This window comes from Eucyclogobius newberryi, unplaced genomic scaffold (genome assembly GCF_026437365.1).
Source record: "Eucyclogobius newberryi isolate DKJ021-1_F unplaced genomic scaffold, fEucNew1.0.hap1 SCAF_4, whole genome shotgun sequence".
In the NCBI taxonomy this organism is placed as follows: Eukaryota; Metazoa; Chordata; class Actinopteri; order Gobiiformes; family Gobiidae; genus Eucyclogobius; species Eucyclogobius newberryi.
In genome coordinates, this window is record NW_027316056.1 from 5063847 (window position 1) to 5088205 (window position 24359).

General features: G+C 38.8%; 1 protein-coding gene across 1 annotated transcript in view; it reads right to left on the minus strand.

Moving 5' to 3' along the window:
- Nucleotides 1-6999: 6999 nt before the first annotated feature.
- slc43a1b (solute carrier family 43 member 1b) overlaps nucleotides 7000-24359 on the minus strand; it is a 41370-nt gene continuing 24010 nt past the window's right edge. Inside the window, exons 9-15 of the mRNA XM_072463420.1 lie at nucleotides 23857-23997; nucleotides 23226-23261; nucleotides 22701-22833; nucleotides 21314-21443; nucleotides 21034-21107; nucleotides 20416-20539; nucleotides 7000-8406 (exon numbers count right to left, since the gene is read on the minus strand). Coding sequence (XP_072319521.1) covers nucleotides 8188-8406; nucleotides 20416-20539; nucleotides 21034-21107; nucleotides 21314-21443; nucleotides 22701-22833; nucleotides 23226-23261; nucleotides 23857-23997 — 857 coding nt within the window. The 3' untranslated portion in view covers nucleotides 7000-8187. The remainder of the gene's footprint in view (nucleotides 8407-20415; nucleotides 20540-21033; nucleotides 21108-21313; nucleotides 21444-22700; nucleotides 22834-23225; nucleotides 23262-23856; nucleotides 23998-24359) is intronic.

Genomic DNA, 24359 nt, shown 5'->3' on the forward strand with positions numbered 1-24359 from the left:
CAAAAATATGACAGCTGATAAATATTATTATCAGTTGAAAAGGTGATAATTGGGCAAAAAAGGTGTCAAAGTGTTAAAAATAGTTTGCAACAGTTTGATAGTAGAGTTGTGCAAAAACAAATGTGTACAGAAATTATAGTTTAAAAAAGGGAAAAGATTAAAATGCTGGTTGTGAATGGAAACAATAAAGAAAAGAAATATAAGCACAAATTTAAAAACAAATTAAAGTTATGAGATGAAAAGAGCACTGCTAAATGTTGATGTTTGCAATGAAATTAGCAAAGATTTGTGTAAAAATAGGCTCAAAAATGATTCAGAAGTTAAGTGAGGCTGTGCGAACTATGTTGCCAAATGTAGTTACACAATTTAACGACGCTGGTGATGATTTTTTTGCTTATCACGAAGAAGGAAAAAAGTGGTTTGACAAGTTACTCTACTTTTGAAACGTGGGTTTGTTTGAGGAATTGATAAGAAGGCAAGATAAAGTTAAGGTATAATTATTTTTGGTCAATTACCTTGCACTTGAAAATAATAGCAGTTGAAATAAATAGCTGATGAATCTCTTTTGGCGTGTATCTTCCAATGATAAGATATTGATGGCCTTATTGTTTTGCAAGGCTTAGTGGGAATGAATAAGCAGAAAAAATACAAAAAGGTAAGAGGAAAGTAGCAAAACAAATGTATGACCGAGGGAGATTCGGTTCAAACGCAGCAGTCAGCAGTGGCACAAAAATATATCTCGCTAAATAATTACAAAAACTAGTCTGTTATTTGAAGTGTTCAGTCCCAAACTCGTATCAAAAACAGTAGTCTCTGAACGGGCCAGTGGAGCAGCCTTGTTTTCTTGTGAGGAGGCATGCCTACACTTTGCACGTGGTTCCTTCACACCGCCTTCGCTCTCCTCTCCGGGAAAACGTGCTCGTCGCGGGAGAGCAAACGGCGGCGGACGGTAGCGGTGCCTTCATTTTCCAAAACGTTTGTGAGAAAATCCATTAGCGTCCCAGTGAATAATTCATATTTGGAGATGAAGTTTGAATGCAGCTCGCGTCTTGTTTCACTGTTGGCCTTCTATACGTGGTGGCTCTTTACCATCGCCGTGGAGCTGGATTCCTCTCCATTGTCGTCTCCGGGGAGACTTCTCAGTTTTTCCTCCCCAGTTCGGAGCGCTCTGGCTTGAGTAACTCTGGGGGGTCAGTCTCTCAGGAGGGAAGTGCCTAAACTGTTAATGGATCAAAAGCGAGCAACAAAATACTAAAGTGTGTCTTGATTTGTGGATTTTAAACCAGACTTCTTTGGGAATTGTAAACCAAGACTTTAGCAGAAGATGATTATGCTGCTGTCCCAGTATCCATTTATAATCCAATCTGATTGATCTGATTGAAGGAGTCGTTGGACCTAAAAAGAAAAAGAAACATGTAAAGAAAGTAAAGTAAATAAATTCCAACAATTAAAAGAATTGTTTTAATTGGGCTGCAACAATTTTAAACAATAATTGCAGTTGTATTTTTTGGATAATTGTGATCATTATCTGGATTATACAGACTGCAAAATACTCACGAAAAGACCTTAAAACTAAAACAGTGGTATTATTAAAACCAAAATGTGAAAATAAGAAAAACGTTCTGATTTTCATCAATAATACACTTTAGTAAATATTCTCCCACTGAAATCCTTCAGTCACCTTATTTCAACCTTTACCTGGTTGATAATGTATTTAGATAATGTAAGTCTCAATGTGCAATAGAAATAATTGTTTGACTAGTCGACTAATCAAATAATGAAACACTGACTAAAATAATTGTTAGTGACACAGTCTAAAGAAAGCGCAAGACATAAGATAAAATAATCCTTTATTGTCCCACATGGGGAAATTTCATAAAAAAAAGAAAGACAAAGCAGCTTGTAGCACAATCACTCTGCTCCGTCTGACTTAGATTTCATTTTCAAAGTATTTAATAATATGGGATTTTGCGAGCCCATGTGAATGTCATTTTGTTTGATTGTGTCGGTCGTGTTATTGTCATGGAAACCGCTGCACAACAAATCTACGGGTAAAAAATAAAGTCAACAGAACTGAACCGAACCTGGAGAAGGTTTTGCGTTCTGGTGCATCGATTATGACAGGGCTTAAATCTCCCACACAGGCCAATATGTTGGTTCGGCCGATCGCCTGACAAAAGGAAAGACATTTAGCTTTATTTTAATATTTGAAATAGGGTCGTTAATCTAATTTGGGGGGGAAATGTAATGTTACTATATAACTGGACCAAAAATATCGGCAGAGCTTATTAGCAATCGGTTGTTCTGGGTTCTAAACAATCAGCAACTTCTCAAAAATCAGCAAAATTCATGATTTCTTTGATTACATCCAGAAATTCCCTTTGTGTTCTTTCTCCCGTTCCCTGGCATCCTTTTACCCAAATATTCACTATTCTGTTCTGTTGAGGCCAAGAATTAACTAATTGACTTTAGTGTCATATTAAGTAAAAGGTAAAAGAATACCAATTCTGGCACTAACCTATGAAAAAATGTTAATGTTGATAAGTACAGTTTGAACAACCATAATTGACACATTCTTGAAAAAAATAAAAGACAATGTTTTTTGGGCTCAACATGCAATCGTCTTTACATTTATTCCTTCACTGTGCCATTTTATTATTGCAAAAATTATATTCAAATTCAATATTATCGTTTATTGCAACATTTTGAATCGCAATATATAAGACATTTAAATTATGATGACAGGCCTATAGTTGAAGCCGTTATTGCCACACATTATTGTCACATGTTCCACTCATGGTATTGAGAAACTCGAAGTGTTTGAAAATGTCATGTGACGTTTGTCTGGTCTAAAAGATTCTTCCTCCTTCTAATTCTCATACTGTATTTGCCTGGCTCCAATCCACAGCGATGGAAACAACTGCAGGGAAAATATCAAAACAGGTATTTTGTCACACGCCTAGTTAACAGACAGTCAAGTGTGTGCCAATAAGTATAATCCTGTTATTACGGCACTCTTCCGGTGTTTGCCAACTGACATCTGCTGACAACTAGGAGGTGCAATCCATGTACAAACACCATATTTGTTTCTGGGAAACAAACCATCCCAAACATTGGTCATAATAATTTGTTATTTCCAGGGTCTCCAAACTATGGCCTGGGTGCCCAATACGGCCCTCAGGCTTCCAAATGAAATCCCCCGACTAGATAACCGAGCCAGCCAGATTCACAAACTCCTGGGAATACATCTGGTTAATCTCGCACTGTTTGGTTTGAGTCCGGCAGCAGTTGACCTGACCAATCACAGAGCAGCATTGTAGTTTGGGCGGAAGAACCAACCGAAACAAACATGGCGACGCCGACGGACGTACGTTGGCCTATTTTAGCAGATTTATAGACTGTTGTGTATTTGAGGACGGGGAAGAAGTCTGTGCTTTTCTCCGACTGAATTTAACAACGGTTTGATTTCTCAGCTCGTTCCTGTTGTGACGCTTTGACCAATTAGATTTAAACGCCTGTCACGATGCTCCACTGTCCGCCGTAATCCTCCTTCTGGTTGTATTATTTTACATTGAGCTGCCCATCTCAATAGCAAATAAGTTTCACATATTGTTGACTTGTTGGTCCACTTTATAGCAGATTTTAGCAGCAAGACTTTCCCCTCATTCTCCTCTTGAATGAACTCTTTAATTCACGCTCAACCGGAAGTGCCCTTACGCCGGAAGTGTCGCTCCAGCGCAGAAAGAGGCGGGGCGGAATAATGTCAATAAGCCTTAAAAAAGATTTACTTTTTGGTAAAAAAGAAGACACAAATCAAGCTTCCCAGCGTGGAGGTGCTAAAGCCCAATCAAACCTTCACGTGCCAGGCTTTATGACAAGATACAACCTCTCCAATGATGAAAAATGGACACAACGCCTCTCCCTTACAATAGTAACCGAGCATATTTCAATAATGACACAATAGCACGTATTTAGAAACTGATCAGACTAGTTTTTGGCTTTTTACATTGTGGTATGAGAGCTCAGTGAAAGCTTCAAACGCTCTGAAATCCCCAGACACAAAAGCTCCCCATTGACACAGGCAGAAGTGGCAGAAGCAGCAGAAGCAGCAGAAGCAGCAGAAGCAGCAGCAGAAGCAGCAGAAGCAGCAGAAGCAGCAGAAGCAGCAGAAGCAGCAGCTTTGCCCGTTATCACTGGGTGTGTTTGGCCCGCTGCAGTGCACTCACCTTAAACTGTAAAAAGGAACTGATCACGAATGGATTTACACGCAAAAAAACGCCAAAATCAAAGGGGTGGATCCACATGTTTGACAGCTTGTACACACAACCAAACCATTTACATTAAAAGCTTTTGGGCAATTTGATGAAGCTGTTTTGAATTCACGCGAGCACTTTCGTAGGATGCCGTGCCAAATAAAAGCTTAAATGGCAAATGTTATCGCTGCAACACGCGTTTTTTATTTTAGTTTTTTTTTTTGAGTCTCTCCCGGGGTGACACGGGGTGTGGACGCAAAAAAAGAGGTGTAAGCAAATTCAACATTACTATTGCCATTATTGATCAAAATTGGCTCACAAGTTGATTAGAACGCAAAAAAAATGGAAAATTAGGGCGGAGATGCGCGTCTGTACTTGGATAAATCTCATTACGCACAATAAATACAGGAGAATAATACTTTGCAGATCGAAATAAACATGTAATACTTGTAAATGCACTTGCAGAAGATAAGAAAGTGCGTGATGGGGTAGAATACGACACGCAAGTTTTCATTTTTGACATCTATGGTCTTAGCTCTGGTTAGCGGCTAACTGCTAACACTCGGTTTTTTTTTTACCTGTTTTCAGTGGCTTCGTGTGCAATGAATAAAGCGACGGGGAGACGCAGGTGAAGGATGAAAGCTCCAGGCAAAAGGGACAACGCCTCGCATCCGAAATCCAGCAGAAATGTGCAGAAGCAGCGGTGCGCCAGGAAGGTCCTCCAAAAACTACACGGCGTCAATGCTAATTCACGTTAAAGCGCAGGTAACGTCAGACATTTACGCCACGGGATCTTGCTTGTTGTTTAAATCCCTCGTACCGTGCACGCTCTAATAACGCGTGATTCCGTAAGATCTAGGTACTTTCCGTGTCCGTAATGTCTGTGGTTTGGAGAATCCCAGAGGCCGCCGACATATTTGCTAGTGACAAAACTCCGATAGCGCAGCCTCCAAGTTACGGCAGCCACGGACGCAGCTGATTGGACAAAGCGCACGTCAGTCAAGGTGTTCAAGAATGTGATTGGTCGAGAGCTTTAGCCTCTCCTTTCATGGGTAAAGGGTTTTAATCATAGGAAGTTGTGTTTTAAAAAATCCTTTTCTTGCCTTTTGTCTAATAACATTCAAAAATAAATAAGACAAATATAATCAAATTAAGTTACAAAGATAAAGCTAACAGTTTGCAACAAGCCTTTGTATTTTTTCAAAATTCATTAGTTGATCTTGTAATATTTTTGGAGGATCGCTTATTCAACTTCAGGCTATGTATATTTCAGAATTTGTTAATATATTAAAAACGGACCAACTATTTAGCTACATTGACTGACATGATAAGAAGATAATCCCTGATGGTAATGTAATTTATTGTTGCTAAGCATTGGCTGGCACATAAGCCGTTTCTGACATGAGGTTTTAATCCCTAATGCGACCCACCGACACAGTAACGTATGCTGGCTCTGAACAGCTCAGAGCCACACAATAGTTTCAAAAGCTACTTTTAGCCTAAAAAGAGACCAGCATGCTTGATGTTACATACCACTACAACAACAACGTTAATTTTGTCTTCTTAAGATATATCCACACTCATCTTTAAATCCATTTGGACATGTTATCACCTTGTTGATTAATTGATTGTCTGCTACATTAATGTTACTGTTATTTTTAGTTCCTTTTGAGCACATAGCAAAGAATTGTGTTCATTTTTAATGATCAGCATTTATCAAATGTAATAAACATGTAATTTGGCTGGAGATGGAGTGGGATGAATTATAATGTCTTATCTCCCGCCCCTGATTACTGCCTTTGAAAATGTTCATGAAACGTACTTGTCCCTATCAAATAAATAAATAGACCAATAGACCAAAATAAGTAAATTCTTCTAAAAGTAAACCTACTACCTCGCAATGTTAAGAGTCTAAAGGATATAGTTGTTGTAACGACCAGTAGTTACAATATATAGGGCTTCAACTCTTTTTGCAGTTGACTAGTCAGCAATTCTATTTTTTATTAATATACTATAGTCAAATCTGCAAAATATTATTAAAATACAATTAAAATACTACCACCACTACTTCTTAACAAATAAATATATGTAATTAAGTAAAAACTATCTCTAAATATAGGCCTATTACCTCTCAATGTTTGTTTCTGTAGCTTACTGTATTACTACTACTACTCCTACTATTACTTCTACTATAATACTATAACTGCGGCTCACTATGCTCCTGTTAAGAGCTGCTACTACTGTCTGCCACGGTCTACCACTGTAAATGCCTATGATTACATCTACTCTCATTCACCCTCTGCTGCCCGACTGGCACAAAGGAAAGATTAAATTCCCTGTAGTGGTCAAAGGGTTAAGCCACTCAATCAACTCTTCATCCTCCTCTGCAGCACAAACAAAACGGCCCACACACAAATAAAGCCCTAATGTACAGTCTGTGCCCTCTGCAGCTGGGCCCAAACAGGCTAAAGGGGGAATCTGTACCCAACAATAGATTATGATATGGATGACCCAAATACAGGAGGGATGGACAAAGCCGTTAAACCTCTTTGTTTACAAAAATCTCAAAAACTGACAGACCGAGAACATCAAATAAAAGTGCAAAGAAAACGTCACTTGTTTTTAATCAAAATTTCAGTTATAACACACAGAGTTTTTTATTATTATTTTTTACAACCACCAAAATGTATTCAATAAGGTACATTTCCCATGAGGCTTTAACACATTGTAAGTCCTCAAGGTTCAGACACAAAAACATTAATATTCAAGCAATAAATGGCCACTAAAGTGACTTACAAACTACTTACAAAGCACACCCACTCTTTACAGTATTACAGTAGAATAATACAAAACTAAAAAGTCTTTGCTCAGAGTGCAAGAGTCTGAAACAACCTTTTTATTTACACACGACCCGCAACAACCATGGTTCTGAGTGTAGAGACTCTCCACCTGTTTACATGAGTTTGAAACATGTGAGAGCGAGTCTCGATTCAACCGAGACCATGTCTTTACAGCACTGGTTCTCAATCTGCGGTACATGTACCTCTGGTGTGTGTCTGAAGGCGTTCTTTTACCTGAGTCTGACTGTGTGGACCCTAATCTATAGAAGCATGTTTTCCTTGTGGTAAATGGGTCATTACGATGGGATTTTATTGAAATAAAGACGGATCCTTATGTGTTCTGAAGTTTCATAAATTATCACAATTACATTAATAAAGTCTGTGCCTGCACAGTCTCACTCAACCTGTTTCTGTTCTCCAGGAAAGCACCGACCCAAACATGAACTTTCTTTAAATATATTTATAGGAAAAATGGTTTAGCTTAAAGCTGCAGGGAAGGTTAGTTTGTTTTGTTTTTGTTACTACTTTTGAAACCCCCTTTTGACTTTGTAGCTCTCAGAAAGTCACAGCTGAGAAACAGCTAATATAAAAGCTGAGTGACTTTTACCTTATAATTAAAATATCTGTTTTATTTACATGTTCCCTGTCAGAGTTCAGTAACAGGGACTTTAGATACTACTGTATCTGCTTCTTTTGATACCACAACTCTAAATATGGCTGCTAATTCAACTACTCTTTATGCTTCTGCTCATGGTGCTATTTTATACCACAGATTCAACTAAACATCTTCACTTTGAACGCTCTTAAAAGTTCTTGATTTAAATATTAGTTTTAGTGGATGTGTTCAAGAGATGTCACACAAATGGGCTGGTTCAATATTGCAACACAAAGTGAATTCTTACTCATTAATACATACATTAAACACTTGCATCTCATAATATTGTCAGCCCCCACAAAATACTGCAATATAAAGTGAAATATGTGTATTGTTACACCACTAACTCACAAAATTTAACCCATAAATGTCCCAAGGATTTGTTTTAAAACTAAACTGGTCAGGGTTAATTTTGCCTGGTCATTTACTCTACAATATTCTAAATAACACCCTTGCTCGGCGTGTACCCGTTTGAAGACTGGCCATTGAGTTTGTTTTTTTCTAATTGGTGCAGGGTGTCGCCGTCGTCTTGCTCTGTTTGGTCGAGGAGATTGGAATCGCGCTCGGCTTTGGCCTTGATGAGGTTTCGTCTGTGGTAGAAGAGGTATCCCGGTAACAGGAAGCCGCTCAAGGAGAAAATGAGCAGAACTAAGTTTATCTGTAACGAGGGAGAAGAAACAAGTCAGCGCAAAGAAACACATCAAACCTGTTTTTGAAATATTCACACACTGTTACAGAGCCGTCAATAACCAGGCAATTATGAGCAAGGGACGTGGTGTAATTCTTCTCAAAAAAGGAAAACAAAAATATGCTAAACTTTTCTGTCAAACAAAGTACATATCACAGTTTAATAAAGTAATATACATAAGTCTCTCCACCTACTGGGTAATCGCTGCATGTGTAATTATCTTTCAGCTGCGACACGGTATTTAAACTCAACAAGATTCTCATTTCTGAAACAACCGCGTGGAAAGACAAATCCCGTGGTCATGGATGAGATGTCAGTGTGTTTGAGAAGGGTCAAATCGTTGGCATCGAGCAGAGAAAACATCTACTACAGATCTGAACCCCAGTGAGAGTGAAAGTGTGCTGTAATCAAAGCTAAAGGCGGGTCTACCAATTCTTTATTTATTTTTTCCTGTGGCAACTTGTATATCTTAAGGCAAGACGCTGCAGGTGAATTGAAAAAAATCGTAAATTTAGAGGGAGCAATTTGAAACTTCAGTCGATTTTTTTTCCCCCATCATGTTTTGAATAGATGTGCTTTCATTTCTTATATAAATTAGGCCTTTTATGTGTAAAGATGAAACAAATTTGGGACTTAAAAATCAGAACATTTGATAAGGACAGGTGGACATTTTTTTGTTCATTTTGTTGACATATTAAATACAAAAAATGTATATAAAAATAGAGACTAAAATGGAAATTAAATTGAGCAAAATCGACATACTAAAACAAGAATCGAAACGCATTTGAGCTGCTGTTGATACTTGACATATTTCATGTATTGCTCTGGATCTTGCTTCTATGCCGCTCTCCTTGTATTTATGCCCAAGTCATCAATGGTAGTCAAGTTCTTATCAAACCAATTTCAAAGGCATGTATGGCCTTTGAAACCAAACTGAAAGCATTAGAGAAAGCCTCAATAATGTGCAATTATTGGTGTTCCATAACCTCTTGGCCAGGACGCCCTCGAGAAATCCAGCCCATCGACTTGCCAACTAAGGAGGACTTTGCACTTTCAAAAGCTCTCACTCAAACTGCACTCTTTATACTCAAAAGTACAAGAAAACCGTGTCTTAATGTGTGAATTCAACTCATGATTCACTCCCAAGTCTTCAGCTAACTCACTCTTCTCCATTTTGCTGTTGCCCTTAAATCCTTACAATCGAAAGGAAACAGCCTAATAAGTCGACTAAAGCCGTACGTTTTAAAACACGTTTGCAATTATAGGAACGTGACACAGAGTAGGCAGACCACCCACATGAGGACGATATTTGTCTCCCACTCACATGAAGCACAGTCACACTGAACACCGATTCCATGAACGATTTGTGACGGGATGAAACCAATACATGAGGATACGGGCCTTTCCATGCCCTTTTATTTAGAGCAGAAATAAAACGAAAAGAAAAATGTGTGTGGATTAAACCTGCGGATAAAGGACGCTGTATTCACTGAACATTTCCTGCCCTTTTCTGCTTTATTTGACAGTCGTATCGTGAAAGAGGGGACGGGGACAGTCTGGACTCGACCCTAGGCCACAACAACACATGGGCGCCGCTTTAACCACTGCACCACCAGATAAGCACCGTTCATGCTTTTTCTAAGGTTTAAGAGTCGTCGTCATTTGAGAACAGAGACGAACACTGTCTGGCTGCTCTGATTGGCCGCGGTAGAGTCGATGGCGCCTCACGATTGGAGTTTTGGAGCTGCGTCCCGTCAAACGAGCAGTGACAAATTATCTCTTGGTATTGGTATATTTTTATTTGAACAGGGACAGGGCACAATGAACACTTAACCATAAACGCTGATGGATACTCCATCTTGTAAATGTACATGTTTCAATTCAGTACAAACAGATTATCCCACACATAGATCCATCCTTGCTAGAACACTGAACATACAAACTGAACATACACACTGAACATACAAACTGAACATACACACTGAACATACAAACTGAACATACACACTGAACATACACACTGTACATACACACTGAACATACACACTGAACATACACACTGAACATACACACTGTACATACACACTGAACATACACACTGAACATACACACTGTACATACACACTGTACATACACACTGAACATACACACTGAACATACACACTGAACATACACACTGAACATACACACTGTACATACACACTGAACATACACACTGAACATACACACTGAACATACAAACTGAACATACACACTGAACATACACACTGTACATACACACTGAACATACAAACTGAACATACACACTGAACATACAAACTGAACATACACACTGAACATACACACTGTACATACACACTGAACATACACACTGTACATACACACTGAACATACAAACTGAACATACACACTGAACATACACACTGTACATACACACTGAACATACACACTGTACATACACACTGAACATACACACTGAACATACACACTGAACATACACACTGAACATACACACTGTACATACACACTGTACATACACACTGTACATACACATCAGTGTGTATGTTCAGTGTACATACACACTGAACATACACACTGAACATACACACTGAACATACACACTGAACATACACACTGTACATACACACTGTACATACACACTGAACATACACACTGTACATACACACTGTACATACACACTGAACATACACACTGAACATACACACTGTACATACAAACTGAACATACACACTGAACATACACACTGAACATACACACTGTACATACACACTGAACATACACACTGAACATACACACTGAACATACACACTGAACATACACACTGTACATACACACTGTACATACACACTGAACATACACACTGAACATACACACTGTACATACACACTGTACATACACACTGTACATACACACTGTACATACACACTGTACATACACACTGAACATACACACTGAACATACAAACTGAACATACACACTGAACATACACACTGTACATACACACTGAACATACACACTGAACATACACACTGAACATACACACTGAACATACACACTGAACATACAAACTGTACATACACACTGTACATACACATCAGTGTGTATGTTCAGTGTACATACACACTGAACATACACACTGAACATACACACTGAACATACACACTGAACATACACACTGTACATACACACTGAACATACACACTGTACATACACACTGTACATACACACTGTACATACACACTGAACATACACACTGTACATACACACTGAACATACAAACTGAACATACACACTGAACATACACACTGTACATACACACTGAACATACACACTGTACATACACACTGAACATACACACTGAACATACACACTGAACATACACACTGAACATACACACTGAACATACACACTGAACATACACACTGAACATACACACTGAACATACACACTGTACATACACACTGTACATACACATCAGTGTGTATGTTCAGTGTACATACACACTGAACATACACACTGAACATACACACTGAACATACACACTGAACATACACACTGTACATACACACTGAACATACACACTGTACATACACACTGTACATACACACTGTACATACACACTGAACATACACACTGAACATACACACTGTACATACACACTGTACATACACACTGTACATACACACTGAACATACACACTGAACATACACACTGTACATACACACTGTACATACACACTGTACATACACACTGTACATACACACTGAACATACACACTGAACATACACACTGTACATACACACTGTACATACACACTGAACATACACACTGAACATACACACTGAACATACACATCAGTGTGTATGTTCAGTGTACATACACACTGAACATACACACTGAACATACACACTGTACATACACACTGAACATACACACTGAACATACACACTGAACATACACACTGAACATACACACTGAACATACACACTGAACATACACACTGTACATACACACTGAACATACACACTGTACATACACACTGAACATACACACTGAACATACACACTGTACATACACACTGAACATATACACTGAACATACACACTGTACATACACACTGAACATACACACTGTACATACACACTGAACATACACACTGTACATACACACTGAACATACACACTGAACATACACACTGAACATACACACTGAACATACACACTGTACATACACACTGTACATACACACTGAACATACACACTGAACATACACACTGAACATACACACTGAACATACACACTGTACATACACACTGAACATACACACTGAACATACACACTGTACATACACACTGTACATACACACTGAACATACACACTGTACATACACACTGTACATACACACTGAACATACACACTGAACATACACACTGAACATACACACTGAACATACACACTGTACATACACACTGTACATACACACTGAACATACACACTGTACATACACACTGTACATACACACTGTACATACACACTGTACATACACACTGAACATACACACTGTACATACACACTGAACATACACACTGAACATACACACTGTACATACACACTGTACATACACACTGAACATACACACTGAACATACACACTGAACATACACACTGAACATACACACTGTACATACACACTGAACATACACACTGAACATACACACTGAACATACACACTGTACATACACACTGAACATACACACTGAACATACACACTGAACATACACACTGTACATACACACTGAACATACACACTGAACATACACACTGAACATACACACTGAACATACACACTGAACATACACACTGAACATACACACTGTACATACACACTGTACATACACACTGAACATACACACTGAACATACACACTGTACATACACACTGAACATACACACTGAACATACACACTGTACATACACACTGTACATACACACTGAACATACACACTGAACATACACACTGAACATACACACTGAACATACACACTGTACATACACACTGAACATACACACTGAACATACACACTGAACATACACACTGAACATACACACTGAACATACACACTGAACATACACACTGTACATACACACTGTACATACACACTGAACATACACACTGTACATACACACTGTACATACACACTGAACATACACACTGAACATACACACTGTACATACAAACTGAACATACACACTGAACATACACACTGAACATACACACTGAACATACACACTGTACATACACACTGAACATACACACTGAACATACACACTGAACATACACACTGAACATACACACTGTACATACACACTGTACATACACACTGAACATACACACTGAACATACACACTGTACATACACACTGTACATACACACTGTACATACACACTGAACATACACACTGTACATACACACTGTACATACACACTGTACATACACACTGAACATACACACTGTACATACACACTGAACATACAAACTGAACATACACACTGAACATACACACTGTACATACACACTGAACATACACACTGAACATACACACTGAACATACACACTGAACATACACACTGTACATACACACTGTACATACACATCAGTGTGTATGTTCAGTGTACATACACACTGAACATACACACTGAACATACACACTGAACATACACACTGTACATACACACTGAACATACACACTGTACATACACACTGTACATACACACTGTACATACACACTGAACATACACACTGTACATACACACTGAACATACAAACTGAACATACACACTGAACATACACACTGTACATACACACTGAACATACACACTGTACATACACACTGAACATACACACTGAACATACACACTGAACATACACACTGAACATACACACTGTACATACACACTGAACATACACACTGAACATACACACTGAACATACACACTGAACATACACACTGTACATACACATCAGTGTGTATGTTCAGTGTACATACACACTGAACATACACACTGAACATACACACTGAACATACACACTGAACATACACACTGTACATACACACTGAACATACACACTGAACATACACACTGTACATACACACTGTACATACACACTGTACATACACACTGAACATACACACTGAACATACACACTGTACATACACACTGTACATACACACTGTACATACACACTGAACATACACACTGAACATACACACTGTACATACACACTGTACATACACACTGTACATACACACTGAACATACACACTGAACATACACACTGTACATACACACTGTACATACACACTGAACATACACACTGAACATACACACTGAACATACACATCAGTGTGTATGTTCAGTGTACATACACACTGAACATACACACTGAACATACACACTGAACATACACACTGTACATACACACTGAACATACACACTGTACATACACACTGAACATACACACTGAACATACACACTGAACATACACACTGAACATACACACTGAACATACACACTGAACATACACACTGTACATACACACTGAACATACACACTGTACATACACACTGAACATACACACTGAACATACACACTGAACATACACACTGTACATACACACTGAACATATACACTGAACATACACACTGTACATACACACTGAACATACACACTGTACATACACACTGAACATACACACTGTACATACACACTGAACATACACACTGAACATACACACTGAACATACACACTGTACATACACACTGAACATACACACTGAACATACACACTGAACATACACACTGAACATACACACTGTACATACACACTGAACATACACACTGTACATACACACTGAACATACACACTGAACATACACACTGAACATACACACTGAACATACACACTGTACATACACACTGTACATACACACTGAACATACACACTGAACATACACACTGTACATACACACTGTACATACACACTGTACATACACACTGTACATACACACTGTACATACACACTGAACATACACACTGAACATACAAACTGAACATACACACTGAACATACACACTGTACATACACACTGAACATACACACTGAACATACACACTGAACATACACACTGAACATACACACTGAACATACAAACTGTACATACACACTGTACATACACATCAGTGTGTATGTTCAGTGTACATACACACTGAACATACACACTGAACATACACACTGAACATACACACTGAACATACACACTGTACATACACACTGAACATACACACTGTACATACACACTGTACATACACACTGTACATACACACTGAACATACACACTGTACATACACACTGAACATACAAACTGAACATACACACTGAACATACACACTGTACATACACACTGAACATACACACTGTACATACACACTGAACATACACACTGAACATACACACTGAACATACACACTGAACATACACACTGAACATACACACTGAACATACACACTGAACATACACACTGAACATACACACTGTACATACACACTGTACATACACATCAGTGTGTATGTTCAGTGTACATACACACTGAACATACACACTGAACATACACACTGAACATACACACTGAACATACACACTGTACATACACACTGAACATACACACTGTACATACACACTGTACATACACACTGTACATACACACTGAACATACACACTGAACATACACACTGTACATACACACTGTACATACACACTGTACATACACACTGAACATACACACTGAACATACACACTGTACATACACACTGTACATACACACTGTACATACACACTGTACATACACACTGAACATACACACTGAACATACACACTGTACATACACACTGTACATACACACTGAACATACACACTGAACATACACACTGAACATACACATCAGTGTGTATGTTCAGTGTACATACACACTGAACATACACACTGAACATACACACTGAACATACACACTGTACATACACACTGAACATACACACTGAACATACACACTGAACATACACACTGAACATACACACTGAACATACACACTGAACATACACACTGTACATACACACTGAACATACACACTGTACATACACACTGAACATACACACTGAACATACACACTGTACATACACACTGAACATATACACTGAACATACACACTGTACATACACACTGAACATACACACTGTACATACACACTGAACATACACACTGTACATACACACTGAACATACACACTGAACATACACACTGAACATACACACTGAACATACACACTGTACATACACACTGTACATACACACTGAACATACACACTGAACATACACACTGAACATACACACTGAACATACACACTGTACATACACACTGAACATACACACTGAACATACACACTGTACATACACACTGTACATACACACTGAACATACACACTGTACATACACACTGTACATACACACTGAACATACACACTGAACATACACACTGAACATACACACTGAACATACACACTGTACATACACACTGTACATACACACTGAACATACACACTGTACATACACACTGTACATACACACTGTACATACACACTGTACATACACACTGAACATACACACTGTACATACACACTGAACATACACACTGAACATACACACTGTACATACACACTGTACATACACACTGAACATACACACTGAACATACACACTGAACATACACACTGAACATACACACTGTACATACACACTGAACATACACACTGAACATACACACTGAACATACACACTGTACATACACACTGAACATACACACTGAACATACACACTGAACATACACACTGTACATACACACTGAACATACACACTGAACATACACACTGAACATACACACTGAACATACACACTGAACATACACACTGAACATACACACTGTACATACACACTGTACATACACACTGAACATACACACTGAACATACACACTGTACATACACACTGAACATACACACTGAACATACACACTGTACATACACACTGTACATACACACTGAACATACACACTGAACATACACACTGAACATACACACTGAACATACACACTGTACATACACACTGAACATACACACTGAACATACACACTGAACATACACACTGAACATACACACTGAACATACACACTGAACATACACACTGTACATACACACTGTACATACACACTGAACATACACACTGTACATACACACTGTACATACACACTGAACATACACACTGAACATACACACTGTACATACAAACTGAACATACACACTGAACATACACACTGAACATACACACTGAACATACACACTGTACATACACACTGAACATACACACTGAACATACACACTGAACATACACACTGAACATACACACTGTACATACACACTGTACATACACACTGAACATACACACTGAACATACACACTGTACATACACACTGTACATACACACTGTACATACACACTGAACATACACACTGTACATACACACTGTACATACACACTGTACATACACACTGAACATACACACTGTACATACACACTGAACATACAAACTGAACATACACACTGAACATACACACTGTACATACACACTGAACATACACACTGAACATACACACTGAACATACACACTGAACATACACACTGTACATACACACTGTACATACACATCAGTGTGTATGTTCAGTGTACATACACACTGAACATACACACTGAACATACACACTGAACATACACACTGTACATACACACTGAACATACACACTGTACATACACACTGTACATACACACTGTACATACACACTGAACATACACACTGTACATACACACTGAACATACAAACTGAACATACACACTGAACATACACACTGTACATACACACTGAACATACACACTGTACATACACACTGAACATACACACTGAACATACACACTGAACATACACACTGAACATACACACTGTACATACACACTGAACATACACACTGAACATACACACTGAACATACACACTGAACATACACACTGTACATACACATCAGTGTGTATGTTCAGTGTACATACACACTGAACATACACACTGAACATACACACTGAACATACACACTGAACATACACACTGTACATACACACTGAACATACACACTGAACATACACACTGTACATACACACTGTACATACACACTGTACATACACACTGAACATACACACTGAACATACACACTGTACATACACACTGTACATACACACTGTACATACACACTGAACATACACACTGAACATACACACTGTACATACACACTGTACATACACACTGTACATACACACTGAACATACACACTGAACATACACACTGTACATACACACTGTACATACACACTGAACATACACACTGAACATACACACTGAACATACACATCAGTGTGTATGTTCAGTGTACATACACACTGAACATACACACTGAACATACACACTGAACATACACACTGTACATACACACTGAACATACACACTGTACATACACACTGAACATACACACTGAACATACACACTGAACATACACACTGAACATACACACTGAACATACACACTGAACATACACACTGTACATACACACTGAACATACACACTGTACATACACACTGAACATACACACTGAACATACACACTGAACATACACACTGTACATACACACTGAACATATACACTGAACATACACACTGTACATACACACTGAACATACACACTGTACATACACACTGAACATACACACTGTACATACACACTGAACATACACACTGAACATACACACTGAACATACACACTGTACATACACACTGAACATACACACTGAACATACACACTGAACATACACACTGAACATACACACTGTACATACACACTGAACATACACACTGAACATACACACTGTACATACACACTGTACATACACACTGAACATACACACTGTACATACACACTGTACATACACACTGAACATACACACTGAACATACACACTGAACATACACACTGAACATACACACTGTACATACACACTGTACATACACACTGAACATACACACTGTACATACACACTGTACATACACACTGTACATACACACTGTACATACACACTGAACATACACACTGTACATACACACTGAACATACACACTGAACATACACACTGTACATACACACTGTACATACACACTGAACATACACACTGAACATACACACTGAACATACACACTGAACATACACACTGTACATACACACTGAACATACACACTGAACATACACACTGAACATACACACTGTACATACACACTGAACATACACACTGAACATACACACTGAACATACACACTGAACATACACACTGTACATACACACTGAACATACACACTGAACATACACACTGAACATACACACTGAACATACACACTGTACATACACACTGAACATACACACTGAACATACACACTGAACATACACACTGTACATACACACTGAACATACACACTGAACATACACACTGAACATACACACTGAACATACACACTGTACATACACACTGTACATACACACTGTACATACACACTGAACATACACACTGAACATACACACTGAACATACACACTGAACATACACATTGTACATACACAACACCTAACCCTAACACTTAACCCTAACAGCTAACAGGTCAGGGTTAGAGTTAGGGTTAGGTCCTAACCCTAACCCTAACCCATGTCTGCAGTGGTGCACCTTTGACTAGGGCAGTAACATCAGTAGAAAGGCAGTAGTTTGTAGTTGGTGTTTTACCCAGTATGGATCTCCCCCGAGCGAGCTGACCATCACCACGAACAGAGGCTGCTGCAGGAGAGCGAAGGCCGCACTGATCATGGACTGCATCCCCGTCAGCGTCCCAAAGTGGTTCGCTGGATATCTGAGGACGTTACAAACACGCGTCGTCACGGTGGAGGTCGTGGTCTCGAATGTTACAATCATTAAGAGGAGAAACTTCAGGATTTTAGAATTATTCCCAATTATTGACTGTGAACGTGCTAAAACGAGCTCGGAAATGTCTCAAAGGTTCAAATGTGGCACAAAACGCAAATGGAGCATGACATTTACAACAAAAGGGCAGAAATATCACATTATACTCACTTAATGATAGACTATTCTAATATTGCAAATCTCCAAAACAACAATTGCAATTTTATCCATTTACTGATGAATTTCTTAAGAATGTCTTATTGAAAATGTCTTATCTATAAGTGTTTTTTATCATTTACTTCTGTACCTACTTTGTGCTGCAACACTGGAGTTTCCCCATTGTGGGACAAATAAAGGCTTAGCTTATCTTAAATATGAACTTTTCCAGTAAAAGCGATGGTTCCTGCTGGAGGTGGAGCACACAGTGGTGTTGCTTGTACTTACACAGCGGCGTAGAGGCCTCCGCAGCAGGAGTGGACGAAGCCTCGGACCATGGTGTGCAGAACGAACGCCACCATCTGACCCAGGGACACCACAAATCACTTATGTGAACCGTTCACTCGGCAAACAGAGGGAACATTTATATGGCCAGAAGAGAAGCAGCCCAGTCCCACGGTACAAACACATGTTTTTCAAGTGTAATTGTATAAATCCACACACCGTAGATAGGTTTAATGCCGTACTGCGGAACATTCCCATCGTGCATCGGAAGGACTTTCCTCACCTGAATGGGCAGATTGTCGATGAGCGAAATGACCCCGAACGTGACGAGCAGGAGGTTTGTGAAGACGAACGCTCTCAGGGCATTGGTCAGTTTCTGGATCTTTCTGTCCCGTTTCGGAGGATCTGATTGGCTGGGGAGGTAATTATAGCAGTAGTTTAGTATTTAGTAATTGAGTTTATGATTTGTTTGTGCTCGAAACACAAATAAAATGTGAAAGTGCTGCTTCAATCTTATAACAAATGTAAACGTCTACAACTTTGCACATTATATGGCTTGTATCTGACATCTAAAAGAATAAAAATCAAGTAACATTTGCAGAAAAGCAAACAAATAGCAGCTACATCGCATTTATCACTGATTTAAACTGATTGACTCGCTCCCTCCTTGAATAAGATGCTTCTAAGTGCATTTGTTGAGGAAATTAATTGTTGTGCAGCTGTTGAAAGTGTCGGAACTGCACTTTTCGTGAAATAAAGTCAGTGCATAACATATATTTTCTATCACTATAAACGGCCTGCCCCTGGTGTGACCTCAGGTATAAAATTCAAGTTTCTCACCCATCAATTTGAATGGATTTTGAATTACTTTGGAGAGTTTGCATGAAGAGAAAGTGCACACTACTACAACAAGTACTACTACTACTACTACTACTACTACTACTACTCCTACAATAACTAACTAGTACAACTACTGCTACTACTAATACTACTAAAACCCCATTTGTCTCAACCAGGACGGTGTCAGACTTAAACCAGTCATGAGCTAAATCAACAGGTATCAGGAGGTATTATAACTTCGATAAACTTTATTGATCCAAAATGATAGATAACTAGTTACGTATTTTACCAAGTATCGATAAAAAAGGACACATTTGACCTGTCTAGAACGTTTTTAAATGATCTTGAGCTTTATCAGAACTAGTATAAGCCTGTGCTGTGCGTTCCATTATTCCAATTTGTATATTACATTTTTTTTTTACTTTTGTGTTATCCACTAAATATTGAACGCCTGAAGTCTGCTCATAAAAGTCACAGCACACTACTGGTATAAGACAACATGGTGACATACAGAAAGTTATATTCTTCTGTGCTAAAACAAACAACAACATATTTTTAATCACTGTGGCATTAAAAACAAAACAAAAACAATCCAAACCTTATAATCAAGTTTGAAAATTGATTTTTTCCTTGACAACACTATTAAACCCAGAAGCTCAAATATTACAATACAATAACAAATACTACTACTTCTACTGTGACTACTGGGCCTGAGTAGAACAAAAACTTGAATAAACAGTTTTTTCATAATTTAAACAGAATGGAGCTGCAGTGGACTCTGAGTACCACCAGGGGGCCTCATACCCAGATGTAGGTGCACATATTTGTACCTCTTGAGAGTTTCTGGAGATGCGTTCTCGTCCTCACACTCCTTCATCCTCCAGTCCATGATGTATCCGATCAGAGGACACGTGACCAGGCACAAGAGCTGCATCGACCCGAACACAGAGGAGTAGAACCCCACTGCAACAGCAGGAAACAACCACAAGAGGGCAGCATTTAAGCACACTTAGGAAAAGTATCGATACTCAGATACTAATCGATACTAGATATTGGAGAAGAAAAAAAATTCACATGAACAGGACAACAATTTTTTATGATAGATTTTATCATATGGTAACATTAAATCAAAAGGTCTAAAACAAGGACTGAAGCTGGGATTTATCATCAGATAAGAGCAGGATATTCGGAAACTGAATAAAACCACACTGTTTGCGTAATGCAGATTAGACTTTGTACTTATAATAGTAAGATGAATGATAAACATGAAAAATGAGTCAAACTAAATACTAAATATACAGTATGGACAGTGAAAAACGAGTAGTGCAGGTGAAATATAAAGTGACAGAACATACCTTGAGTCTCTGCTTCTATCAGTATATTTTCTGAGGCTGAAAAAGACCACATGACCAGAAATGAAATACAGATAAACATGTCCATTACTGAAGGACACATATTATGCATCGTTTGTATTGTTAACGGCCTTTAAACATGCTCTCCAGCACCTTTGACTTTGGAACTTAAACAATGCCAATAGAAAACACAGTCTGTGCTCCCTCATCTGGATTTGGTGGACGCCATCTATAGGCAACAGCGGGAATTACAATGGAGAGGAAAAAAAGTGTTCTATTTTAGCAACATTGCCAGCGCTAATGAAAGCACGCAGTTGTAATGAACGAGAATTGACGACAGAAATGTCTAGAATAAGCCTGGCGATGATCTATGGACAGCGCAGGACATCTCCCGATATGTCAACATTGAAACTGAGTGTCTTCTGGGGCTCGGAGGAAAACAACTTTGAAAACGGTATAAAAGTGTGAATAAAGCTAAATACGCCTGGCATGTTTTTGATGAGGGTAAATGGGCAATGGGTAAAAAAAAAAGCCCAAAAATAATGTTAATTTTGCATGATATGTGTCCTTTAAAAGTATGTTACTAGACTAAATGACATAATAGCTGAACAGAGACACATTTAACGTGACCTACAGTCTCCGTGTGTGACCAGGAACTCCAGCATCTTGTTCATGGCGCCCATAAAGAAGATGACCCTGAGCTGAGACATGGCCATCGTGATCAGGCTCCAGAGGAAGATCGGAGAGCAAACCGAGCGACACAAGGGCACTGCCTCTAAAACAAAAAGAATAAAGAAGATAATGTAGAAACAATTGCACAGAAAACAGCGGGCGAGAACAGAACGACAAAGCGGCGCTGCACCCAAGGACAGAAACACAGATATGGCGTTTACATACAGTATGTTAGTTTCTACAGTCCCTCCAGTATGTCTACAGTCTTCTCCCTAGCTGAATAGAGGAGCAGCGGCTCTACTCCGAGCTCCTCCAGTGTGACTGAGCTCCTCCCTCGAGCCACTCTGCAGAGGAAACTCATTTTGACCAGGATCTGTGCGATCATTGACCAAAGCTAATTACCAGAGGGATAAACCAGGACTAAACAGGACCAAACCAGGACTAAACAGGACCAAACCAGGACCA